The 27,725-nt window shown below is 45.6% G+C and overlaps 2 protein-coding genes and 1 pseudogene across 7 annotated transcripts in view; 1 reads left to right on the forward strand and 2 right to left on the reverse strand.

The window, feature by feature from the left end:
• The window catches only part of COPS5 (COP9 signalosome subunit 5), a 30,166-nt gene extending 23,282 nt beyond the window's left edge, over positions 1-6,884 (reverse strand). Inside the window, exons 1-2 of the mRNA XM_040354360.1 lie at positions 6,697-6,884; positions 1,260-1,494 (exon numbers count right to left, since the gene is read on the reverse strand). Of these exons, the coding sequence (XP_040210294.1) occupies positions 1,260-1,494; positions 6,697-6,839 (378 nt within the window). The 5' untranslated portion in view covers positions 6,840-6,884. The remainder of the gene's footprint in view (positions 1-1,259; positions 1,495-6,696) is intronic.
• LOC120942233 lies at positions 5,033-5,190 on the reverse strand (annotated as a pseudogene).
• Positions 6,885-10,085: 3,201 nt separating the features above from the next.
• CSPP1 (centrosome and spindle pole associated protein 1) overlaps positions 10,086-27,725 on the forward strand; it is a 93,279-nt gene continuing 75,639 nt past the window's right edge. The window contains exons 1-4 of one of the 6 annotated variants that reach the window (XM_040354365.1): positions 10,086-10,249; positions 21,457-21,568; positions 24,177-24,291; positions 25,821-25,924. In XM_040354365.1, the coding sequence (XP_040210299.1) occupies positions 21,470-21,568; positions 24,177-24,291; positions 25,821-25,924 (318 nt within the window). In that variant the 5' untranslated portion in view covers positions 10,086-10,249; positions 21,457-21,469. The remainder of the gene's footprint in view (positions 10,250-21,456; positions 21,569-24,176; positions 24,292-25,820; positions 25,925-27,725) is intronic. The other 5 variants (XM_040354364.1, XM_040354361.1, XM_040354362.1 and 2 more) reach the window with 5 other exon arrangements.

Raw genomic sequence — 27,725 nt, forward strand, 5'->3', positions numbered from 1 at the left:
ATACACACACACAAATGCATACAAGACAGCACAGAGGATTTCTCAAGATAACAGCCTGAAGTTGTGACATTGGGCAGGCCACATAGTTAAGAACTATGGCGTGGGTAGGGCTGAGGAAAAAAAAAAAATTACATAGAGATAGATTTGAATCTTGAACTGAGTTGCGAGTGCAAATCGATTCAGATTTTGACCAAATCGTTTTTTTTTCCCATAAGACTGGCGCTCCATGGACTAGGCCGAAGCCTCGCCTAAAAAAAATCCTGCCCGCAGCTTGCCGTGATCCTGGTAAAAGGCCACGAGGCCGGATGCCGCTTGTGGCCTTTTGCCAGGATCGCGTCAAGCTGCGGGCAGGATGTTTTAGGCAAGGCCGCGGCTTCGGCCTAGTCCATGGAGCGCTGGTCCTACGTTTTAGGTGAGGCCACGGCTTCAGCCTAGTCCACGGCCCTTTCCCAGGATCGTGGCGGACTAGGCTGAAGCCGCTGCCTCGTCAAAAAAAAATTGCAATTGCCCAGCTCTAGGTGTGGGGAAGTTTTTTCAGAGGTTGGGCTTGGCACTTAGTTCAAGTGAAGGGAATGCTTGAGGAGTCAGCATACCAAGAATTGTTGGAAAATGTCATGCTCCCAACTTTGTGGGAACAGTTTGACGATTGTCACTTCCTGTTCCAACATGACTGCACACCAGTGCACAAACAAGGTCCATAAAGAAATGGATGAGCGAGTTTGGGGAGGAGGAACTTGACTGGCCTATCAGGTTGAGCTCAGGAAAAAAGAAAAGCAGGCAGCCAACATTGGGGCAGTGTGTACAGTAAGTGGTCTGAGACAGAAGCCGGCCATTGACTAGCATGCTGGATAACCAGCAGCCGACTGGCTCTCAATCAGAGCTCTTAGCCAATGGCTGAGAGAACGCTGACCGGAGTGTTCTGGCAGTTTCCCATCAGAACATAACAGCTCAGCGGGGGAGATTGCTGTACCAACGTCAGATCGAGAGGGAGGTAGAAATGGATAAATGCATGAAGTCAACAAGTTAAAGTAAACCAAAAAATAAATAAAACATTCCTTGGCTCTATCATCACTACACACAAAGCTACAGAGATAAATTAATGCAAAAAATGCTCATACTTGCCACCTTGTTAGTAAATCTAGAATTGTGTACAGCCAGCCAGTCTGTACAGCGAATAGTGACAGCTGGACACAACTCCTGCTTATAAAACGGGAGCAAGATGGGCAGCAATAATAATCATGACTGAAATAAAACTATACCTGTTTTGCATTTTCTATATACGCAGCCATATATTCATATGCAGCAGCTTGAGCATTCACTCTGGTTTCAGTCCCTTCAACAGGTAATGCAAAACTGTCCATAATAATCATAGTTTCTCCATCCACCTTTCCAAGCATCAGACCCATCACTTCCAGGTTTCCTCCTGACCGGGCGTGCATGACCATCTTCAGCAGCGCTAAGGCAGACACCTTGCAGTACTTGAAGTAATGATGACTACAAGACAAATACAAAGATGATTAAATATTGTTTATGACATAATAACATGGTAATCATGTGTGAAATTTACTAATTTACTAGTAAAAGTACTAATGATAAAAAAAAAATGTAGATGCTTGCTCTAAGCGATGTGACGTAAAAGGTAAAGTTTGGAAAGTGTCACTGCTATGTTACAACAGAATCATCCAGGTACCTTACAGGCCAGTCTAGCTTTCCTACTGAGTATTATCGGACCTCTGAAGCTCGGGGCACTATAGTATGCACATTCAAGCACACAAAAGTTAAAATCTGCACTTTTATTTTCTCTTTAACTGATCGCTTATGCAAAATACCTAAAAGAGGACCTGAATATTTGCGATATTCTAGGGAATGTCTAGAAATGATAATTTAGCATACCCTAAAAGATTTACATTAGTTCTTGAATTCCTCTTAGTAGCACACTTCCTGTGCATTGAGCCTCATATCTTTATTTCTGCAGTGCGAGATCATAGGCACTGTGACCGACTGCTAATCTCAAGGGATCTGGAGAGAAGTTGTTTGATCAGTGTGTGGGCTTCCCTGCTTAAAGTGGAGTTCCGCCGAAAAAAAAATGTATTTAAATTCAGCAGCTACAAATAGTGCAGCTGCTGACTTTTAATATCAGGACACTTACCTGTCCAGGGAGCCTGCAATGTCAGCACCCGAAGACGATCTGTTTCCCCGGCTCTCCGTTGCTGCCGCCACCATCTTCAGTAAGGGTAACAGGAAGTGAAGCCTTGCGGCTTCATTTCCTGGCTACCTGCTGCAAATCCTCACTGGTCCCTGCTGTCTTCTGGGACATGTGCGTCTCCCAGAAGACAGCGTGCGGGGCGCGTCAAAGTAGGTGCCGAACGTGGTGTAGGTCACCGCGGTGATCTATGCCCGGAAGTGGGAGCAAATACCTGTATTACACAGGTATCTGCTCCCACCTCCCCCGTGAAAAGGTGCCAAATGTGACAACAGAGGGGGGAGGATTCCAAAAAGTGGAAGTTCCATTTTTGGGTTGAACTCCACTTTAACAGAAATGGATTACTTGTCTTCTGTTGAAGGGACATGTTGGAAAATGTTTCCATTGAATAGCAGCTGCGGTGAGCGAGTTCCACTTTCACTCATAGCATGCCAGCACATTAGTAAATGGCTGAATTCCTTGGCTTTAACATTCTTATAAGGAGCTCAGCAATGGTGGTCCCCATACTTTTCCCATGACGAAATCACTTGAAATGCTCCAACCCAGAATTTCCCTTTCTAGCAACAGTCGGGGTTCAGTGCGGTCGTTTAGGGAAGTTAGGCTTTGTTCTATCAGCCACCACTAGACTAACTGTTACCAGGGGTCATCTGCTCATCTTAAAGGATAAAGTTCACCTTCGGGACCATGCAACATGTTCCCAGTGCTGCAGCTCCCTGTAGACGCCTCCCCCTCCCCCATGGCAGCAGTACAAGGAGATGTTCCCCCTTATTGGCCGACACGTTTTGAAAGCAGCGTGGATTCGCAGGATTTCCGCATCGCAGCAGTTTGAACCTTTTATTTGGGTTACAGAGTCGTTGGGATGGCAATGTATTAGAAAGCATGATATTGACTCGATTGCCCTGGTGATGTCTCTCGTGGTTCTTAAACGAACGATGTCTAATATTTCAGGCAACTAATTTGCTCTTAAAACTGGGTACTGCGCAAGATTTGCTTTACTTATGTTATACTACATTAGAACGCCATTGCCTTCCATGCCCTACATTTAGGGACGGCAGGTCCGTTAGCAGTAAAGCGTCACTAGTTTTAGCGGTGCTTTACCGTTGTTTAAGCAGCACTTTTCAGCCGCTAGCGGAGCGCTTTTAACCCCCAAGAAGGGGATAAGTGGTTAAAAGTGCCCGTTTTGCAGTGATTCGGAAGCGCTGCCCATTCATTCCAATGGGCAGGGGTGTTGTAGGAGCGCTTTATACAGCACTCCTACACCACCCCAAAGATGCTGCTTGCAGGACTCCCCCCATCCCAACAGCTCACCGCTCCAGTGTGAAAGCGTTCAGGCTTTCACACTGGGGAGGCATAGGAAGAAGTTTTCAAGTGCTATTTTTAGAGCTAAAAACCCCTGAAAACTGCCTCAGTGTGAAACTTTTAAAGGCACTTTTAACCCCCCCAAGAAGGGGTCAAAAGCACCAGCTTAGTGCTGCTTTCAAAGCGGCACCTATTAATTCCAATGGGCAGGGGGTGGCAGAGCAGTGTATACAGCGCTCCGCCACTACCCCAAATATGCTGCTTGCAGGACCTTTTTTTCCTGCCCTGCAAGCGCACCGCCCCAGTGTGAAAGCACTCAGGCTTTCACACTGGAGCTGCAGAAGAAGTAGTTTACAAAAAACTCCTCAATGTGAAAGTGGCCTAAAAGAAAACGGATGGGAACACCAGGCAGATTTCACTTGCAGAGACATCAGTTCTCATGCGTGTCAGTTATGTGCCCAGTTCACACCAATGGTGTCATGTCAGTTTTTTCTCAAGGCAGAAAACCACATCCATTCCTATGCAGAAGAAAATCCACAGGTGATACCAGTTTTTTTTTCCTATTGAAAAGCCTGTGACGTGCACAACACAACCCAAAAACTTCACCCGGTGCATAAAAAAAATGCGCACACACATAAAGAGTGATACACAAAAAAGTGCGACGGGTGCATCGTCAAGTGGTCCTCCGAAAAGGACCCAACCCTGATCCCCCGGGGGCGTTAGGCTCCTGACGGGGACTGAGGTAATCTGTGATCCATGCAGCCGAAACGGACCCAACTTCCTGGGAGGGTCTGCCGAAACAGAACCCTCCCAGGTGAGGCTCCCCCGAAGGGAGACCCCATGAGAGCTGGCGAACTAAGCCAGAAGGCCATGTCCACCCACTCCCAAGACTTTCAGGGCTGGCCCGAGGACCAGCACCCTACTCATCACACACAAGGTGTACAAACATGCACCAACAAAAAAAGACATAAAGGGACAAACACGGGAGTAAAATAAAAAATAAAGTGGGGGAGAAGGAAGGTGGGAGAGTAAGTGGAAAGTGACCATCGTGCAATACGATGGCCAGCCCTCCGGCCAGGAAACAAAAATGCCTCTGGTCCCAGCCAAAAGGCCCGACCCTAGAGGCAGGTGTGAAAAGTGTGTTTGTGGAGATCGTTGCCAAGGTGCCATACGATAAGTGCCTCTCAAACACTCGTGCAATGTATGGCACCCCTGGACTGCCACTCCAGGGGCACCATCTCCACGGGCTTTTCAACGGACCCTGACCCCCGGCCGGGACCAGCAGCACCCTTCCCAGCCAGGAAGGTAGGAGTTCTGAGAGATTGGGGAGAGCGCACCTAAGCAGGCTACTCCCACAACTCCCATCCCTCCCTCCTAATCACGTTCAGGGAATACCAACTGCTCCTCCAGACGAAAAGAGGAGCAAGGGTTCTCTCCCGAACAACTGACTGGGGCAGGCACCACCAAATCCAGGCCAGAAGCCAGGGGCCCAGCCCTCCAGCTTCAAACTCATGCCTCTCCGTCCAAATCAGAAGGCCTCCGCCTCCACGCCAGCAGGCTTAGCATCTGCCAACCGCCATCCCTTTTCACCTCGCCGTGTACTCAGGATGGTTAGCATAGCACCACCTACTGGGAACAGATAAGAACAGATACTACACTTGATCTTAGCCAAAGGGCCGAGAAGCGTGTGTAGCGCCCCTTTACCTTCAGAAAGGACACTATGTTAAATTTAGTAGGGGAATGAGAGAGTTATGTTGCTCTCATTCTTGATTTTGGTCAATTTGGCTGTCGCCAAAACCTGGATTGTCCTGTGTGTCAGTCTGTGCGTCCAGAGATACGGTTTCATCTCTGGACGGCAGATGGCGCCAGAGGGATCCAGGCGGAGCCACTTCTTCCCAGCAGCCAATGAGAGGAGTTGGGCCTCGCTGTGCATGCTGGGAGGGGTATTTCTGTGGCGGAGGCCATTGTTCTGGGTTCTTCGCGGGTTCCTGGTGCGGCACCCACCTTTAGGGTGTGCGCACATCGCGGGCACCACCACTATGGCCTACCTGGCCTGGGGTCGCGCGCTACGCGGAGTTCCAGACTTTGAGCCCTCCTGGCTTGGAGCGACTGATGCTTACTGGGTCCCTACTTCTACTGAGTAGATCCCAGGCTGTGTGCCGTTCGGTGGGGGATCGGCTTGAGGAGAACCCGGAGGCAGGTTATCCAAAAGGGCTTGAATGAACCATCGGGGATCTGGTTACCGGAACATTGACAGGTACACTTGCACCGTCAACCGGTGACCCTAACGTGATTTACTGGGAGGATTCGATCTGCTGTTCAACTTAAGTCTTGCACTAGGCCTGTGGCAGAGGCCTCAACACTCAATTAGAGCCAAGTCTGTGGCAGAGACTTGTTCCTCCCAGCAACTTTAAGTGGCACTCCGGCTGCCAGGCCTGTGGCAGGGGTCTGTCCGGAGGCACTTCACCCACTCTTGCTGGAGTGGCGACGCATTGATACAACTACAGAATAGCAGGATTGCTGTTCTCTATCCAAAGTCTGATACTGCAAGGTTCCTTTATTTCATCAACCTTTCCTGTCTACCTCGTGTTGGACCCAGAAATAAAGCATTCAGAAAACTTCACCTGCAGTCTGGACATTCAATTACTGCTCTACTCACGACCTTCACCCCTAGACATCACATAGAGGTAACATAATACGCCGACCCCAAATCAATCAGCGGCTCCTGAGGGGGTAGCAATACAAGTGAACAAAGCACATAGAGAACCATTGTTATTTTGTGCCCTTGCAGTAGGCATGCAGAAAAGCCTGACATCTCTGCACCATGGTGTGAACGAGGCCCAAATCTTCCCCAGTATGGCTCTTTTACATTAAACTCCAGCCCGTTTGACATTTTTCTTTCATATATAAAGTTCCATTTTACCTGCCAACATAGATCTGGATTTTGGGGAGGCCCCCCTCCCATTAGAGGAGTGCCCCCCCAATTATAGCAGTCCTGAGGAGTGTGTATGTCTGGGTAGGATGACCCCCTCACTATTACTGTGTTGGTCCTATCAGTGCCAGGCAGGAGAGACACCTGAAGATGTGACACCTCTCTGCTGTCAGCTGATATTAGTTGTCACTCAGTGCAGTGATCTGCTAGTACTGTCTGCCCAGCCACCCCTCCCCCCTGTGTACAGGAAGCCTCCACTCACTCCTTGGTCCAAGGCTTGGCGGCAAGGATCTCCTGCTGCTGTTTCTTGTCATATTTGTAGATCTCGTCGATGCTCTGCACCTCCTGCATGTTATTAGAGAGCTCCCAGGTCTTCTGGGCCACACTGCTCCCCGCCGCCGCCATCTTGCCGGAGTCGCCGCACAACACTGACAGCCACAGCTCGTACTGCGCATGCGTCCGCGGCGATCCCTTCCAGCGGGGCTCCACACATTCACTGCAGCGGAGGGGGGGATCCTTGTAACACATTATCCAAACATACAATGCTCTTACTAATAATTTGACCATATAAAAAAATACACTATGCAATGCAATCTTCTGGTCAAATGTAAAACAACATAGAAAGCTGAGGGATTATGAATAATGGTGTGGTAAATGTCCCCTATTTTATAAAATAGTACAATCCACTGTTTGGCAAGACCTGAAGGACCACAGCTGATGTATGACTTGCGCCACCTAGTGGCGATTTATCATATAATACTTCCAAAACTAAAGGCATAAAATGTTATACCTGTCCATGCACCAACAATGAGAAATAAAAAATAGGCTTTTTTTTTTTGTATTTTTTTTTTTTTTTTAGACCTGCAAGGCATTGCAACCACAATAAGTGTGTCATGGGCACAATGCGTAGGATATCGCATTGCTTAGTTACCCCCAGCCCAATGTCTGTACAGATTGTACACATGCATGCAAAATAGGGGGCCAATAGTATACCTTCCAACTTTTTGAAATGGGAATGAGGCACACCTATCTGCAAAAGTATGTAGGCATAGGACACACCCCTTTCCACGCCCCCTTCAAGAAGAATTGCACAAAAAAACAAGATTGGTTAAACCCACAAGTGCTTTTTTTTACCACGACAATTCCTTTATATTGGCTTTTGGAAGTTACAAATGCAGCAATTTAGAAATCAGATGAAAGGTTTAGCGCTGGGAAACACTTTTTGATAGCGGTACAGTTTACAGCCCGGGCTGTAAAACTATACAAAATAAACTTTCACTTACCTGCCTACGATCCCCCGTTGTTCCGATATCGCCGTCCCGTTCTCCGGTCCCAGTCTCTTCCACTTCCTGCGGGTCGGTGACTCACCGTGCGCTCAGCCTATCAGCGGCCGCAGCAATGTCCCGTCGTGGCCGCTGATAGGCTGAGCGCACTGTGAGTCACCGACCCGCAGGAAGTGGAAGAGACTGGGACCGGAGAACGGGACGGCGATATCGGAACAACGGGGGATCGTAGGCAGGTAAGTGAAAGTTTATTTTGTATAGTTTTACAGCCCGGGCACAGCGGGGGTTAAAAGTTTTAGCTTGGAGAACTCCTTTAAACAATTATTTTGAAGGAAACGTCTTTCAATCCATTATACATGTCATTGATCGATTGATCGTATAAATTGTTATGTATATGGTCTTCATCATGTCAGTAGAGCAGCGGACAGTGTCATTAAAGCAAAATTAGTTTATTTATCTCTACACACATGTCACTCAAAAGTCTTCTTAACCACTTCACGACTGCCCTATAGCAGTTTTACTGCTACAGGGCGGCCGCTGTGCGATATACATGACCCCAAAATACTGGGTACCGGGTGCAAATGTGTGCCAGCGGTAGGCTTGCTCCTGCTTATGCACAGTGGCAGCGGACCAGCAGGTACCACAGATTCGATGTCCGCCGGCACCCGTCGATCATTCAGTACATAGGGTTGCCACCTTTTCTTCAAGTCAAACCCAAACACTTTAGCGGCCCACGGGAATTTTTTTTATAGTATAACCTATACATATATTTTGCTATTAAACACCATTTCTGATCATATGAAGTTAATACCAAGAGTTCCCCTTTACATCAGAGTCCGCAGAGTTCCCCTTTTAAATCTGAATCCACAGAGTTCCCCTTTTACATCTGAACTTGCAGAGTTCCCTTTCACTGTAAGGGGGGATTCTGCAGACTCTGATGTAAGGGGCAACTCTGGGGGCTCTAACATAAGGGATGCTCTGGAAACCATGATGTAAGGGGGGAAAACGGTGGCCTATGGTGTAAAGGGGAACTCTGATGTAAGGGGGAACACTGAGAACTCTGATGTACAGAGAAGACTCTGGTGTAAGGGAGAAAGCTGTGGCCTCTGGTGTAAAGGGGAACTCCAATGTAAGGGTGCTCTGAGAACCCTGATTCACCTTTGTGTACTCAATCAGAGGCAGGAGAGAAAAGGGAAAGGGGGAGGGGGACATTCACAGACAGGGATGGATGGTGAGCTCACTCACCCCCTGGTAGTCAGCACCTCTCACCCAGATGTATCTGAGGCTGCTGGACATCAAATTTCCAACCCCAACTTTGGAGTGTGGGCAGACACAGAGGGGACGGGGTGGGGGGACTAGGTGTAGATCGAACCCTCTCTCAGGCAGTGTGAAAGAGACAACTGCAGCCATAAACCCTGCTGGCAAGCCATAGTTCAGGCTAAATAATGTTTTCGGGTTTCAGGCTTTCTGAAACCCGGACACATGAGTCCAAACCCGAACTGTCCGGGTGAATCCTGGACAGGTGGCAACCCTAAGTACACAGGCAGAACGGCAGTGTGTCTATGTAAAAGGCAGATTGCCGTTCTTTCAGCAGGAAAGGCATGGATTTTTTTTTCTTCCAAAGCAGAGTCAAGGATCTATGCCTTACCCTAGTAAAAGCACCTTCCCCACAGTACATAAACACTGGTTTGGGCACACATTTAACCCTTTGATTGCCCCTGATGTTAACCCCTTCCCAGGTGTCATTAGTACAGTGACAGTGCCTATTTTTAGCACTGATCACTGTATTAGTGTCACTGGTTCCCACAGAGTGTCCACTTAGTGTCAGACTGCCTGCCAAATATTGCAGTTCTGCTACAAGTCGCTGATTGCCAGCAATACTAGTATACATAAAATGATCCCATAGTTTGTAGATGCTATAACTTTTGCTCAAACCAATAAATATACGCTTTATGGGAATTCTTTTAACCAACAATATGTAGCAGAACACGTATTGGACTAAATTCATGAAGATTTTTTACACTTTTTATTTGGATGTGCTGTATAGCAGAGAGTAAAAGATACAGAGATTTTTTTTTTTTCGTTTATAGTGCAACAAAAACAAACTGCAGAGGTGATCAAATACCACCAAAAGAAAGCGCTATTTGTGGGAGGAAAAAAACAGTATTTGTAACGCAATTGTAACGCAGTGCCGTATAGCAAAAAATGGCCTGGTCGTGAAAGGGGGTAAATCTTCCGGAGCTGAAGTGGTTAAAAATCACTGGGGCTTGTCAGTGAACCGCTGTGATGACTGGGTGCTGTTGGCGGAATGTAGAAAGGAAGGAGATGCGGAGGATGGATGAGAAGTCATGTAGAGAGCTTTCCTAGACTTGTACCCACAGGGATATAGGGGTGTATGGTCTCCTCCTATAGCTAGGGGGCACTGTGACTCTCTTTTAGGCAGAGAATCAGCTGGAAGTTGAGGGCGGCGCTTGTTACCACAGAGACGCACAGCTAACGGCTATACATAGACGGCGGACGGCGGAGAGTGAGGTATGAGGTGACTGTTGTAACATATATGGAGGAGGAGGGATGGATATGATATACGGGGCGCCGTACCGGGAGGCGGGCTGTGTGTACCGGGCGGTCTATGGACTTCTCTCAGTGTTCATGGTCTGTCTACCATACGGCGGCCGTCTATCAGGCTCATACTCCTCTATGACCCGTCTCACGGGGCGCTGTGTCTCATATCTGGGTTATTGAAAGTAGAATTAAAGGACAAGCCCTTTATTTTCCACGTGTGATAGAATACAGGAGGGTTATGACCCCTGTCAGTTCTTTTTGCTATCTGTGTCCCTGGGTGTTGTGTTCCTTCACCACGTCGCCCGCTAACCGTACCATTCACCATTTCACCAGGCTGCCTTCTTCCATAGCTGTGTGGTCCAGTTCTGACTAAGGATGAGCTCCGGCGTGTTCGCATAGTACACGTGCAGAGCCCGCCAGGAAGTGTGCACGGCGCTGCGCTAATAACAGTCAGGGAGACATTGTCCCGATGCTCGGCTGCAGGGATCGTGAAATGTCTCCCTGGCTGTTCTTAGCGCAGCGCCGTGCACACTTCCTGGTGGGCTCTGCACGTGTTCTATGCGAACACGCCAGAGCTCATCCTTCGTTCTGACACATTTGGCTGAGGACACGGGTCAGCATGGACACTTAGGCCCCTTTCACACTGGGGCTGGAGCCGCGGTGGCGGCATAGTGCCGCTAAAAATAGCGGCGCTATACCGTCAGGATTTGCCGCGGGAATTCGGCTGCTAGCGGTGTGGTATTAACCCCCGCTAGCGGCCGATAAAGGGTTAATACCGCCCCCAATGCGCCTCTGCGGAGGCACATTGCGGGTGGTATTGCCGCGGTTTCCCATTGTTTTAAATGGGAAGTAAGGATGAGCTCCGGCGTGTTCGCATGCTACACATGCAGAGCCCGCCAGGAAGTCTGCACGGCGCTGCGCTAATCACAGCCAGGGAGACATTGTCCCGATGCTCGACTGCAGAGATCGGGAAATGTCTCCCTGGCTGTGATTAGCGCAGCGCCGTGTAGACTTCCTGGCGGGCTCTGCACGTGTACCATGCGAACACGCTGGAGCTCATCCTTAATGGGAAGGAGCGGTATCTATAGAGGCGCATTATAGGTGGTATTGCCGCGGTTTCCAAATTGTTTTCAATGGGAAGGAGCGTTATACATACCGCTCCTCTCACCGCTCCAAAGATGCTGCTGACAGGAGATTTTTTTTTCTCTCCTGCCAGCGCATCGCCTCAGTGTAAAAGCCCTCTGGCTTTCACATTGAGGTTGCTGGGCAGGAGATTTTCAGGCGGTATAACAGCGCTATACCGCCTGAAAAACTCCTCAGTGTGAAAGGGGTCTAAGGATGAGCTCCAGCGTGTTCGCATAGTACACGTGCAGAGCCCGCCAGGAAGACTGCACGGCGCTGTGCTAATTACAGCCAGGAAGACATTTTCCCGATGCTCGGCTGCAGAGATCGGGAAAAGTCTCCCTGGCTGTGATTAGCACAGCGCCGTGCACACTTCTTGGCGGGCTCTGCACGTGTGCTATGCGAACACGCTGGAGCTCATCCTTAATGGACACCCTGACCGGTCTGTGCCTACAAAGCCCCAAACACAACAAACTGCGTGTTCTGACACCTTTCTATCAGAACCAGCTCTACCAAAAAAATGTGCATTTTATTATTTTATTTCTTAAAGGTGTTGTAAAAAAAAAAAAAAATACCAAACGTCATATTTACCTCCACTATGCAGTTAGTTTTGCACAGAGTGGCCCCCGGTCTTCCTCTTCTAGGGTTCCTCAGTGGCGCTTCTCTGTGCATCGAGTGTCCACGTTGGAGAAGCGCTCTCCTTGGTGGACACCCGTGCGGGCGCGCTCCTGAGTCCCGCATTTGTCTAGTTACACGGAATGCAGGACTCGGCGCAGCGTCAATGGATTTGATTGGCAGCAGCGGGAGCCAATGGCTGCGCTGCTATCAATCTATTCAATCAGGACACGAGACACCTGCTACAGATGGTGTGCTCGTTCCAGGACAGAGGATGACAGTGTCCAGGTAAATAAAACTGGGGGGCTGTAGCACTAAAAAAGGTTTTTCACCTTAATGCATAGAATGACGGCTACAGCACAGCTGGCTAGTTCTGGGAGGCCGTCATGTCATGTCGCTGCGGGGTGAGGGCAACACGCTCTGTGATTACAATGGGGTTTATTTACTAAAGTCAAGTACACTTGGAAGTGCAGTCGCTGTATATCCGAGGGGGACATGCAATGGCGTCGGGAGGGGAGGCTGGAGCCCTGAGTCTCGATAATCCTAATAACATTATTAGCCCAGAGCCGTTTTCACGGGGAACATGGAACGATCTCCCGCATATGCAGTGCGGCCGAGTGTCCCGCCTCCTATGATGGACGTCCCACTGGTGAGACCGCGGGACATGTGACGTCTATCATAGGTGCTGCCGGGTACAGGAATGACACTGCAGCGGCACTGGGAGATCCCCGCATGCTCTGTGTAAACGGGCGGGCAGTGGAGCTGCTCTCCCATCCTGGCTCTCTCTTGCTGGTGCATGCAGCCTGCTGTGGAGTGGTCGGAATGAGATGGGCTACACTACGTATGTAAGGCTAAGCTGCAGGAGTGTCAGGGGGGTCAGTGTATGTGTCAGGGGGGTCAGTGTATGTAGATCCGAGGGGGACAGGCAAGGAAAATAAAAAACAGCATTTTAGCTTGCACATGATTGGATAATAAAATCAGCAGAGCTTCCCCTCATTTCAGATCTACCCCTCAGATTTACAGCGACTGCACTTCCGAATGCACTTTGCACTTGTAGTTTGCACTTGTAGTGCAAAGTGGATTTGTCTTTCGTAAATAACCCCCAGTGTCCGGTACAAAATCAGTTCAAACATTGATAAAGTCACACATGTGGTAGGGCCGTACTCGGAAGGAGTAGCAGAATGAGTTTTGGGGTTTAATTCTAAGTATTCCCATGCTGTGTGTATTAAATTGATAACTTTGTGTAAAATTTATGTAAATAAATTAAAATTTTCATTCCACATTTTCCAAAAACTTGTAGCAAAAGAATAAAGTCTTCAAAAGACTTACCGTGGCTTTTATAAAATTCCCCCAGGGTGTTTACTTTCCAAAATTGGGTAATTTTGTGAGTGTTGTTCGTGGGTATTTGTGTTGCTCCAGGGCCTACAAAGATATGATAGGTAGTCAGAAAATTAGATGCATCATTTATGCTGCTAGAAAGCCTGAAGGTGCTCCTTGGATTTTGGGCCCCTCTGTGTGTCTAGGCTGTGAAAAAGTCTCATACATGTGGTAGTCCCATACTCGGAAGCAGGGTTGTCTTAATGAGAGGTCACACCTGGGCGCTGCCCAGGGGCCCCAGCTGGATGGGGGGCCCCTACACATTCCCCAAAGCAGCTTTACCTTGAGCCCACGCTGCCCCGAAATTGGGGGCCCCATGATGGTACTGAGAGTGATAGATACACAGGGCAGGCAGTCTGCCTCCTACCTTCTTGATGACTGTTTATCTGCAGTGTCATCATTGTAGGGGCCCCAGAGCATTACTTTACCCAGGGGCCCATGATGCTATTAAGACGGCCCTGCTCGGAAGGAGTAGCAGTTTGTGTTTTGGAGTGTCATTTTTAAGTATGCCTACGCTGTGTGTGAGGCACAACTTGTTAAAATGAGAACTTTGTGGAAAAAAATAAAATGTCGATAATCCCTTCCCATATCCCTGTACTGTATATTGTGTTCACTAAGATGCATGTCCAAGAGTCTTTAATTCTATCAATACTTCCTGCTGACACCACTAATTCTAGAAGGGAGTTCCACATCCTTGCCACCCTGACAGTGAAAAACACCCTATGCAGCTTAACCACTTCTTCAGCTCCAGAAGGTTTACCCCCTTCCCAACCAGGCCATGTTTTGCAATACTGCATTGCTTTAACCACTTAAAGTGGAGCTCCACCCTCCACCTTCACTCCCGCGATTCAGAAGCCTCCCCCCTCCGGGGGGAGGGGGGTGCAGATACCTGTCTAAAGACAGGTATTTGCACCCACTTCCGGCCACACAGTCTGCGGGTAGACTGCGGGCAGGACGTCACCTCCCCCCCTGTCCCCCCCCCCTGTTGTGTTCTGGGAAACACTTGGCTCCCATAACAGTCAGCACGGCGCATCGCGACTCGCGCATGCACTGTAGGGAGCCGGAGCGCTTCACTTCCTGGTTCCCTCACCGAGGATGGCTCGTGCTCTCCTGCGGACGGCGCTGGACCCCAGGACAGGTAAGTGTGCCGATATTAAAAGTCAGCAGCTGCTGCTGGCTTTTAATATTTTTTTTTCTATTTGCTCACTGGTTGCTGCACTGTGTATCTTACTATAGTACTATCATATCGATTCATCAGTGATTGGATATTCCTTTTTTGTTGGTTCACAAATGGACTATATATGCACTTTGATTTTATTATATGTTTTTTTCTTTGTTTCACATTACATTGGTTATTGATGTGTCAGCTTTGACACTCATGGTAATTCACTTTATCATTTTTTGTGTTGCACAGCTCTACTTTTTCTTTTTTATAAAAATGCACTGTTTACTGTGAAAATGACAATGGCAGTGAAGGGGTTAATCACTAGAGGGTGGTAAGGGTTTAAGTGTGCCCTAAGGGAGTGATTCTAACTGTAGGGGGGCGAAGTGGGACGTGTGACATCACTGATCGTCGTTCCCTATGACAGGGAACAGATGATCACTGACACTGCCACAGAGAAGAACGGGGAAGGTTTGTTTACACTCACCAGCGATAGGGTCCCGCGGGCGAGGTACCGGAGCTTCGGACCGAGTCACAGCTGGGTTCTTAAAGGGGACGTACATGTACGACCTTGTGCCCAGCCGTGCCATTTTGTCAAAGTATATCGCGGTGCGCTGGTCCTTAAGTGGTTAACTGACAATTGCACGGTCATGCAAAACTGTATTCAAATAAAATTGATGTCCTTTTTTTTCCCCACAAATACAGCTTTCTTGTTGCCGTATTTGATCACCTGTGCGGTTTTTATTACTTGTGCTAGAAACAAAGAGCGACCAACAATTTAAAAAAACAAACAATATTTTTTACTTTCTGCCAGGGTGGATTTGATTTATATCGCTAGTAAAAAGGCTTGATTTAAATCAAGCAGGTGAGTGGATGCCCGCTAAGGCTGCTTTCACACTGGGGCAGGCGGGTGTTGACGGTAAAACGCTGCTAGTTTAAGCTGCACTTTACTGTCGTTTTAACGGCGCTATTTGGCCGCTAGCGGATGCTTTTAACCCCTGTTAGAGGCCGAATAAAGGGTTAATTGCACCCATGTAGCGCTACTGCCAAAGCGCTTTGCAGGCGCTTTGGTAGCGGTGCCCATTCATTTCAATGGGCAGGAGCGGTGGAGGAGTGGTGTATACACTGCTTCTTCACCGCACCAAAGATGCTGCTTGCAGGACTTTTTTTAACGTCCAGCCAGCACAGCGCCCCAGTGTGGAATCACTCGGGCTTTCACACTGGGACTGGAGGGGGGGCGTTTTACAGGCGCTATTTTTAGCCCAAAAAAACGCCTCAGTGTGAAAGGGGCCTTACAGGAGCTGACATGATGGATATGAAATGACAGGTGCTCTTTACATTTTAAGGGCTTATTCTTGCTGGTAGTTAGACTCTTTAATATTTTCAAACTAAATGAAGGTTTCCTGTTTAGAATAATAAGCTGTCAGGCTGTTAAAACAGCGATATCTGAACCAATTCAGTCATACAGATTGTAGTGTACATTGATCTGAAAAACAAAGGGACAAAGGAATATTCCTGAACTTTGTTTTAACTCATGGCTACTGTGAAATTGTGTGAATGTATCAATGCAGTGCATGTTCTCTCAATTTGCATTCATTAAATGAGTTTACCAAAAATGTAAATATTGCAGAATATACAGCCTCATGCTACATAACTAAGCTTCATTTCATGCTGAATAAACTAAATTATTAATGTATCTTTAAATAGAAAACTATCTTTAGATTGATTTTTACTCCAAAAGCATTTTATTAAAATAAATTTGATAAAAATCGATTTAAATAAAAACAAATCTGATTTTAAAGCGGAGTTCCACCCAAAAGTGGAACTTCTGCTCATTGGATTTCTCCCCCCTCCGGAAGCCACAATTGCCACCTTTTCGGGGGGGGCGGGGCAAGATACCTCCTCTCGCCTCCCTCCCCCAGCCACCGGGCCAGTAGGAGGGAGGAGCAGGGGCTTGCGCATGCGAGTGAGTGAACTATGCACTCTATACGTAGCGCACCCCTGAACTCTGCACTCTGTACATAGCGCACCCCTGAACTCTGCACTTTGTACGTAGCACACCCCTGAACTCTGCACTCTTTACGTAGCGCACCCCTGAACTCTGCACTCTTTACGTAGCGCACCCCTGAACTCTGCACTCTTTACGTAGCGCACCCCTGAACTCTGCACATAACGCACTCCTGGTATTTATTGACCCTTTAAGATTTTCCCACTGCAATTTTGGCCACACCCACTGTTCGATGGGGGGTGTGGTTAAGTTCTTGCACTTTTTCTCTGAGGAAAAAAGCCCTGCATAAATATATAGTGCTACAAAAACAGCCGGCCCTTTGAGGAAAACCATACTGCCAATGTGGCCCACAGTGATATTGAGTTTCTTTTCTTTTTTGGTTTCTGTACTTTCACCCCATTCATACTTGTTGGACTTGTCATGGGTCTTTGGACTCCGTGTTTTCCAATGATAACCATTCATATATATCTGACTTAAAGCTGCAGTGACTTCAGAGTAGTTCATGCACTTCTTTGATCTGACTTTAATGCAACTTGAGGGCCATCAAAGTTGCATGAAAGTCGTACCTGAATGTTTTACATGCAACAGTGGGTCCAACTTTGCAGAGGGACAACAATTTGCATCAAAGTCGCACCCAACCAAAGTTGCACTCCGAAGTCGCATGTCTTTGGAGTCATACAAGTGTGAATGCAGCCTTAGCGAGTCAGGCAGGCCAAACATATCTTTTTTGTTAAACCAGCAGGTTTAACGAAAGAAAATAAATGTATTCCCCCATCCACGTATTAGTGGTGGATGGAGGACTCCTTCCCGCAGAGATATTGTATTCTGATAACAGGGAGGCTTCCCCCACCGTCAGAATACACTCATCAGCATTACTGGCTATAGCTGGCAGCTAAAAATGTCCAAACAGGTTGTTGTACATAACTTGATTGAGAGATCGACTTCTGTACAAGCAACCTGCCCATAGACAGATGAAAGTTTGGCAGGTCCCTGCTGAACCGGACAAGTTTTGATTTATCTATGGCCAGCTTTAGTGACAGACTTTTTAAATGTCTCTGGCAACATGGTATGTTTTTTTTTTTTTTTTTGCAGGTTGTAAAGCTTGGAGATGAATGACAGATCACAAATCTGCACAAGCCTCTTATGTCCCTACAGGACACAGAACCGATGTAGGGGGTTGGTGGGGGAACCGCACAGTGCTATGGGGGGGGGAGACACAACATCTACATCTCATGGGAAGCTGGTTCATTTCAGTGGATACCATGCTTCATACAAAAGGGTTGCCCCTCATGTGATCACCATCCAAGAATAAAAACAAGCAGGTTAATGTGTGGCAGAACCCGGATCACGAGAGGCAGTGAGTGCTCCATACAGTTTTCACATTGCTTTTCCATCAATGTTTGAATGAACTGTGCAGATCTGTTCTTATAGGTGTGCTTTCCTGCCCATATAATAAATCAGCTTTATTACAGGAGCAGGAAAAAGAAACCTTTTCATTTCTATGTGGTCACTTCACTGTGCCATATTGTGGTGCTGCATAGTAACATAAACAGTTTTCAACAGTAATGTTGGTGGAATAGAAAACCTATTATAACACACAAAACTGCATGTGGTTTGGGATTACTGAACAAGAATTCAGAACAAGTTATTTCCGAATGTTCGTCTTCACCAACATTTCTTGGTGCGTTGCCTCAGATGAGCAGTTCATATAATGTATGGTGTTGTTACATTGTCTGCTGTGGAAAGTTAGGAGAGAAGGGACAATCGGGGTGGCTTTCAAGATCCCTTGGTCCTTAACTGATCACACAAGGGCTCGGCTTGCTGTTTACTGCAGGCTTATCCTTTTGTTGTCACTCATTGCCTAGAAACCTCCAACAGTAATCTGCATGCATGAATTTACCACATCCTAGCAACCTCTGCTCCATGATCAACGACAGGAATACAAAATGTTTGCTCTGCTGCTCTAAACTGGATTATCAGCAAAATTCTGAAACATTTGCTGTCATATATCTCCCTCTCCCACAAAAACAATTCTCGCAGTATTAATAGTTATTAAATAAAATGACATATTGAACATAAGATTGATCTGAGATAACCAGGAGAGCTGGACGGTACAGTCAGAGGGACTGGCGGTGCTGCAGACAAGGGAGCCAGGTGGCTCTGCATTTTACATTGACTATTGATGTTTATGTGGCAGAACCCCCTGCACTGGCACCTGATGTTTATGTGGCAGAACCCCCTGCACGGGCACCTGATGTTTATGTGGCAGAACCCCCTGCACGGGCACCTGATGTTTATGTGGCAGAACCCCCTGCACGGGCAACTGATGTTATGTGAACTTTCCATTTTGTTTAATAAAAGTGGGCTGCCATGCTGTAAAATACAGTTTGAACTGGTAAAACTTTTTCTAAAAGCACTACATGAGCCTAACAAAAACAACACCACAATATGTATATATGTGTCTGTTATATATAAGATCATGACTGTTTTAATGAAACATTCACAGATTTTCATTGTGCTTGTGTGTTTTTTTTTATTTTTTAAACCTCAGTCTTTTAAAAATTATTACTTGTTTTGTTGCTTCCTATATGCATTGAAGCTATACCATTTCTCACCAGTTTTCTACACCCTGCTCCCATGCCATCGATTTCTAATGGTCCTGATGCATTTTTTGTAAGTTAGAATGAATGGGAATGTAAATTCAGTCTGGCTCTATGATAATGCATTTTATAGGGACACAGAAGTCTCAGTGGTCTTGCTTTAAGGCCCCCATAGACTTTAGTTAAAGGGGTTGTAAAGGTAAAGAATTGTTCCCCCTAAATAGCTTCCTTTACCTTAGTGCAGTCCTCCTTCACTTACCTCATCCTTCAATTTTGCTTTTAAATGTCCTTATTTCTTCTGAGAAATCCTCACTTCCTGTTCTTCTGTCTGTAACTCACCACTGTAATGCAAGGCTTTCTCCCTGGTGTGGAGAAAGCCTCTTGAGGGGGAGGGGGCAAGCAGGAGTGTCGGGATGCTCTCTACTTTGCAGATAGAGAAAGGAGCTGTGTGTTAGTGGGCGTCCTGACACTCCTGCTCGCCCCCTTAAGAGGCTTTTGCCATAATGAGCTAGTATGCACAGCATATTGACTCATTATGAAATACTTACCTCGGAACGAGGTAGGGAACTTACCTGGTCCACGCCGAGCCGAGCGTGTCTTCCGGGTATCGCCGCAGTCACGAAAAAAATCGATGATCGCCGCCATTAGTAATAAAAAAAAAATATTAATAAAAATGCCATAAAACTATCCCCTATTTTGTAAACGCTATACATTTTTTTAACCTGATGGACACCGCCCCGGTCCTAAGTTTTTATGCAAGGCCGCGGCTCGGCCTATTACGCAGCCTCGCCTAAAAAATCCAGCTCACCGCAATCCTGGGAAAAGGAATCGATCTGCGTCTGGCCTTTTCCCAGGGTCGCGGCAAGCTGCGGGCAGGATTTTTTAGGCGAGGCCGCGGCTTTGGCCTAGTCCGCGGAGCGCCAGTCGTATGGGAAAAAAAATCAAAAAAAAATCTATTGGTCAAAATCTGAATCGATTTGCCCTCGCAACTCGATTCAAATCCATTTTTTTCCCCCAGCCCTATGCCAGCCATGGATCCTGCTTACGCTGTGTAAGTGTTACTGTAAACCAGTGTTTCTCAATTCCAGTCCTCAGGCCCCCCCCAACAGGTCAGGTTTTCAGGATTTCCCTCAGATGAAAAGGCTGTGGTGATTACTAAGGCAGTGAAACTGATCAAATCACCTGTGCAAAATAATGGAAATCCTGAAAACCTGACCTGTTGGGGGGGCCTGAGGACTGGAATTGAGAAACACTGCTGTAAACCAAGGTATTTGGAGGCATGCAGGGGATCTCCCGGGAGTGCAGGGCGGCTGTGTAATGTAAAGGGGCTGCGTAATGTGTAGGGGGGGCTGATTAATGTGTAGGGGGCTGTGGATTGTAAAGGGGGCTGTGCCATTTAGTATTTGCTGTTTCTTAATAAATACTGTTGTCTGCTGTGTTCAGACTTTCCTACATGCAGGGAGTGTCCTTTTTTATAAAATATCTTCTAAATGCTTGAATTTTTTTGATGACAACCATGGGCAGTAATCTTGATGCATCGCAAAATCAAATTGTTGACAGGATAATTGTAATGGAATCATAAAAGTGAGGATGTGCACCTTTACTGGCCACGACTGCTGACGCATTTCACCCCCAACAGGCTTAGTCATAGGATCTCTATGACTAAGCCTGTTGGGGGTGAAATGCGTCAGAAGTCGTGGCCACCTGCCCTGATTTTGCTTGGAAGAAACAACCTCTAGACCCCATTTGTTTAAAAAAAGAACAGAGGAATGGGCATGTGCACCACAAGCATTACAAATACACTCTGTTAATACACATTTATGAACAGATAAAAAAAAAAAAAAACTTTATATATATATAATATACTTTTCTATGGAAAGAGTAAGGTGTGTTTTCAGGGGGAAAAACTCATTGTGGTGCCCATATCAATTTTTATTTTCCTTTTTATATATTAAATTTCCGTTTCTTTCACATTGGCTGAGCTTGACCCACTTAATAGAATAAGAGAGGTTTCTGTTGAGTATAATATAGCCTCACTTTCTGTTCCAGTGTCAGAGGTCACCATAACAGGAAGTGAGTGAAAATTTCCCCAATGGAGACCCCTACAACAAACAAATTCCTAAATGTTTTGTCTGTTTTTTGACATGTTTGAAATGTGGCATGTAAGGGTGGAACTTCGCTTCAAGTACAGACTAGTCAATTAATAAGTTGATAAGGCAAGACAATACTGTAATTTAGTTTCTATTGTTGTCTTATTTTCGATGTCTGATCACTATCCTGTATACTTTATTAGAAATATCTCCACAATGGGGGACGATTTTGAATATTTTATTGAAGAGCAGAGGGCAAAGCTTGCTCAAGATAAAGCAATCCTGGAAAAGGATCCACCGTACATGGAAATTAAGGTAAAAAATATCTAATATCTTTGTTTTGTTTTAAGAACACAGTGATTCTGCAATAATTTATTTTAACCACTTCATTACTGGGCACTTAAACCCACTTCCTGCCCAGACCAATTTTCAGCTTTTAGCGCTGACGCATTTTGAATGACAATTGCGCGGTCATACAACACTGTACCCAAATTATATTTTTATCATTTTTTCCCCACAAATAGAGATTTATTTTGGTGGTATTTGATCACCTTTGCGGTTTTTATTTTTTGCAATATAAACAAAAAAGACAGAAAATTTGGAAAAAAAACACAATATTTTTTAGTTTTTGTTATAATAATATCCCGATTAAAAAAAAAAAAAAAATGTTCCTCAGTTTAGGCCGATATGTATTCTTCTACAAATTTTTGGTAAAAAAAAAAAATCGCAATAAGCGTTTATTGATTGGTTTGCGCAAAAGTTATAGCGCCTACAAAATAGGGGATAATTTATGATTTTTATTTTTATTTTTTACTAGTAATGGCGGCGATCTGCGATTTTTGTCAGGCCTGCGATATTGCGGCGGACACATCGGACACTTTTGACACTATTTTGGAACCATTCACATTTACACAGCGAACAGTGCTATAGTAATGAACTGATTACGGACATCGCGGCCGCCAGGCACGCGCATCGTCATCTCAGCGATGCGCCTGGCACAGTTTTTCCCCGCTGCGCGCCGGGAATGCAAATAAAAGGACATCCAGGGACGTCCACCCGGCAGTTGAGAGCCGCGCTGTGGACGTCTTTTGTCTACAGCGCGGGTCTCAAGTGGTAAAAATTGATATTCAGTGAGATCTGCCTCAATATTTGCCTGATCTCGATCCAGCGCTCTCTTTATCTTAAAAAAAGTGCACCGCTAATGCCGCAAAAGCACCAAAAAAACGCCCCAACATTTTATGGGCAGTTTTTGAGCGCCTCAGTGTGTAAGAGGTCTTAGGGTTCATTTTGATGGGTGTTCTTGTCCAATGCGGCTGTTTCAATTTAAACATAACTGAAAGTGTGCAGATGGAAAAGCAGTGTTTCACAAGAAAGGCAGCTTCTATGTACATGAGCCCTTTCATGCAATTTCTAACTCTTCTCTATACTACTACTTTTTTGCATGTGTCCTTGTTATACCATGGGGTATGAATACTTTTTAAAGGCACTGTATTAGAGTGATTGTCCCACCTTTTTGCTTATGGAAGTTTGCCAAAGGTATTGTGCAGTGTTCAGTTGTGACCAGATTGAAAGTGCAAAGTGTATAGAGATTTGGACTCAAAATGTGAGCATAGAAGTGTTAGAACATATGTCAGGTGTTTTTATGCAATCTGTGTATCAGCTCTGTATGTGTGTTGGTGACCATGATCATTCATCAGAAAGTGAGGGGAAATCTTTCAAAGGGGACACCTAGTTTGATAACAAGCTGATCACCATGAGGATTTCCCCCTTCCTGCCTTAAAATATAACTAAAGGCAAAAACATTTTTTTTAGTTTTGGATAGAGTGGAGTGGGATTAGAAACGCTTTTCAATTTTATTTTATTTTTTATTGCTTTCTGTGCCCCCTTTAGGCTTGATTCACACCCATGCATGTTGCTTTTGAGTGTTTTTGCAGTGCTTGCTTGCGTTTTTTGACACGCAATTTTACAGCGATTTGCTTTTTTTTTTTGTTTATAAAAAAAAATATTTTCAGCCGGCAATTTTTTTATTTTTTTTTAAATTTCCTCTAACAACCAGCTATAAACACGTTTACAATCAAATCGTGGCAAAAACGCGGTACTTGCGTTTTTGGATGTGGGTCCATTGAATTCTATTACATGCAAAACGCTGCTTTTTGTGGGAAAAAAAGTCGGCCCTTTCCAAAAACGCAGAGGCACAAAAAAGCATTGATGTTAACATGTTCCATAGGAAACCATGTTAAAAAATGTCCCTGCATTTCCGCAAAATGCATCAAAAAACGCATTAGTGTGAATGGAGCCTGAGGCTGGGTTCACACTACTACACTACTTTCATCCTACTTTGCTCTGTGTTCAATGTTTCCCTATGAGAGCGTCTTGTAGCGTCCTACACAAGTCGGTCCGACTTTGAAAATGCTCCCTGTACTACTTTTGGTCCTACATTGATCCTACTTCAACCCATTGAATATCATTGAATTCGGACCAAAGTAGTATCCTGTTCATGAAAGTAGGATGGATGTAGGACCAATGTAGGATAAATGTAGGACCAATGTAGCAGAGCAAAGTAGGATGAAAGTAGTGTAGTAGTGTGAACCCAGCCTTAAGCAGATTCAACAACTCTACTTGTTCTGTTTACCATGGACGCAGAGGCGCTTTGCAGTGGATTTAACTCTTTCTCAACTGCTAGGGGGGGGTTAATGGGCCCGGCTAGCGGTCGAATAGCACCGTTAATATTCACGGTAAAGCGATGCTAAAAATAAGCCTTATTCAGTTTGTATTTTTGTAATATGATTTTTCCACTATAAATAACAAAAAAAAGTAAATAAAAAATAAATAAAAATGCTATTTAAAAAAATATCTATAATTTAAAACTATAGTAATTTAAAAGTTACTTGTGCTATTTTAAAAATGTTCTTGTATGTTTTAGAGCAAGAGATTTGAGAATACACATGATGGAGAAAGACCAATGGCCTACGTTTCTAAAGAAAACATTCCCCCAAAAAGACAGTCGCAGAAAGAAACTGCTCCAGTAAAACAGTCGGGTATGATCCAGAAGGCTCTAGGAATTGTTGTTGTATTTGACATCTATAGATTCTCCTTCCATAGCATTAGTTTAAAGTATAACTAAAGGCAAAACATTTTTTTCGTTTTGGACAGAGTGGAGATGGATTAGAACGCTTGTCAGTTTTTATTGCTGTCTGTTCCCGCTTTAAGGAGATTCACCCTCTCTATTTGTTCTGTTTACCATTATCATTTGAAATATTGGGTTGTCCTTACAAAAGTAATAGAGGGGACATCTTCTAATGGGGACACTAGTTCTGGTGGCCTGGAGGTCGCCAAAAAACTCCATTAGACCCCTTTCACACTGAAGTGTTTTTACAGCGTTTTAGTGTTAAAAATAGCGCTATTAAAATGCTCATAAAATGCTCTCCATGCATCTCAATGGACCCTTTCACACGGAGTCCTGCAAGCAGCATCTTTGAAACAGCTTTTGGGCGATGAAAAAAACTCTCCAAAAACGCCCCTCTCCATTGAAATGAACTGAAAGCGCTGTAAAAACGCCTTGCCCTTTCACACTGAGGCACTGCAAAAACGCCCTAAAACTTTAGGGTCTTAGCGGTGCTTTACCAGCGTTTTCCGGGCGCTGGCAGTGTGAAAGGGCTCTGAAAGCACTCAGGCTTTCACATTGGGATTGCAGATGAGGCTTCGCTCGAATAATGCTCGAAAAACGCCCCAGTGTGAAAGGGGCCTTAATGTGCAGGGATTTCCTACCACTTCCTGGTTGGCTTTTGGACAGGAAGTGAAGGGAAATCTCCAAAATGGGGCAAAAATAAATAAATATCTGACGGGTTATTATTATAACCTTCCCTTGCTCTGTCTGAAATTAAAAAAAAAATGTTGCTTAGTTCTATTTTATTACTACAATTTATTCCTCCAGTGCCATATTCTCTTTGCTTAAGCCAGCTAGCCGACACCAACATTTTTCACCTGGTCGGCCATCTTGATTGGCCAGGACAGAATGAGGCATGCGCACTGCAGTTTATTTTTTCCAGCACTGAGGTATGCAGAGAATATACCCTGAGCTACTATCAGTGTACATTCTAAAGATGATTGAGAATAGACAGGTCAATTTGTTTTACTGCAGAAGAGACATAACTTGATCAGAGTAATAGCTAAATGGCACATGATGCAGAATTGTGTTTTTGACAGAAGCTGATAAAATGATTACTTGGTTACAAATGAAAGGCTTTGAGGAAAGGTGCTCCTCTTTCTGGCTTCTTTCCCGGGCCACCATGAGACTTGGAGACCTCCCATGGGAGTACACAACTGTCTAAAGTTTAATCAGACCATGTAAAGCAAGGGTCTCAAACTGGTGGCCCTCCAGCTGTTGCGGAACTACAAGTCACATCATGCCTCTACTTGAGGGAGTCATGCTTGTAACTGTCAGCCTTGCAATGCCTCATAGGACTTGTAGTTTTGCAACAGCTGGAGGGCCGCCAGTTTGAGACCCCTGATGTAAAGCGAGCATGGACTTCAACTGTTGATGTTTTTGATTGTATTGTTCTTTTAGATCCCGGCTATGGAATGAGTTTGCCTCTTGGAGAGGACTATGAGAGGAAAAAGCATAAACTGAAGGAAGAATTGCGCCAGGATTATCGTAAATACCTCAATCAGGTAAGAGCAACGAATTGAAAATCTCTGCTTTTTGACTTGATGCCCTTTCTGAAATCAGACTCAAGTGTTGTCACTCAAGGGAAACTGTAGTATTCCCCTTCACTTACAGGTATGTAAACATTTTTGTAGTGGGGGGTGAGGAGTGGAGAAGCTGAGCTATCAAAAGCAGTTATTAAAGCGGAGGTTCACCCTAAATTTTGACTTTGGCTCAAGTAAACTAGCAGGCATAGACAATAAATAATCCGTTGTTTTTTTTAATCGCGATCCTTACCTTAGTACTGCAGCAGTTTCTCTCCTGTCAATCACTATTCCCCGCGGTAGTGGGCGTTTCTAATCACAGGCTGTGATTGACATGCTTCCGACCGGCGCATACTGCGCGTCACGAGTTGCCGAAAGAAGCCGAACGTCGGTGCGGCTCTATACGGCGCATGCGCACCGACGTTCGGATTCTTTCGGCAACTCGTGACGCGCAGTATGCGCCGGTCGGAAGCACGTCAATCACAGCCTGTGATTAGGAACGCCCACTCCCGCGGGAAAGCCGGGGGTGAAAATGGCCCTATAACGGTATGTACAAAAAAAAAAAAAAAAAAACAGCAGCATACTGTCGGTCTCATAGGTCGGCTCCATGTAATGTTAGCATTTTTTTTTGCGTGAACCCCCGCTTTAAGGTCAAAGAGCCATTACATGGAAGGAGGCCAGGGGGCTGTGCTAGGAATTTGTCTCTACTGGAGTAGTCACATTTTCTAGCAAGTTCAAATACACGTTGCAAGTGAATGAAAAGCAATCATTTTTGGAAAGGAAAAACACAGTAAGTAAACATTTTAAATATCATAAACATTGGAGAATGTATCCTCACTGAATGTACAACATTCTTTGTCTCGAAAACAAACAGATATTCATTTAAATCCTGAAGTTTGTTTTAAAGGGAGCTGCCAGTGCTGTGTTTTTATTTATTTATTTATTTATTTTTTAAGGTGTTTTCTCCAGGACTATCACCCTTACTAGGAATGAACTCAGGTTGTTCAGATCCTAGTTTTAACCCCCCCCTAATCTCTTCTGCCAGAAAGCTGTCACTCACTATGGACCGCCAATCATAAGTGGACGAGGCATAGCCCTCCCGCAGTTGCATGTATGCAAGGGATGTGTATATATGTGGCTGTGGGCCAGGGAATGCCTTGGTGGGTGGTTTGCAGTGACCAGTTTCCTGGTGATATAGCTACATAGTGGACCATTGCCCAATTCCATATCCAGCATCTAATGTAAGTATGCTTGTTCCAGGACAGTGCTAATCATTGAAGTATAAATATGATGGATCTGTAGCTAGCACCAGGATTTCTTCACAGTTTACTATTAGTATTCTGTTAACTGCCCTATAAAGTACATGGTAATGTATCTACTACCAAATGGCCCAGATAGTACTTTTAAAGTGGTTCTGAAGCCAGCCAAAGTGTTTTTAACCTTTAATGCATTCTATGCATTAAGGGTAAAAACACCCCATTACCTGTCCCACATCCCTAAACACCTAGACAACCTCTCCTCATCGATCCAGCACTCTCCCCAGCTGCTTTCACAGGACACACTGAGAGCAGTGGAGCCATAGGCAATTCCTGTGAGGGGGGAGCAAGGGGTATGGCTGAGCCACGTTGTGTGCACCAATAGACGCACACAATCCGGGTGTCCCCTCAGCACACCATTTGTTGAGGGAGCACTCAAAAGAATAAAAAGCAGAGAGTGCTGGCGGGGGACACCATAAAAGGAGGTAAGCGAGTGCTCTGTGCAATATTATTGCACAGAGCAGGTA

The sequence above is a fragment of the Rana temporaria genome, chromosome 5 (genome assembly GCF_905171775.1).
Source record: "Rana temporaria chromosome 5, aRanTem1.1, whole genome shotgun sequence".
NCBI classification, from domain to species: domain Eukaryota; kingdom Metazoa; phylum Chordata; class Amphibia; order Anura; family Ranidae; genus Rana; species Rana temporaria.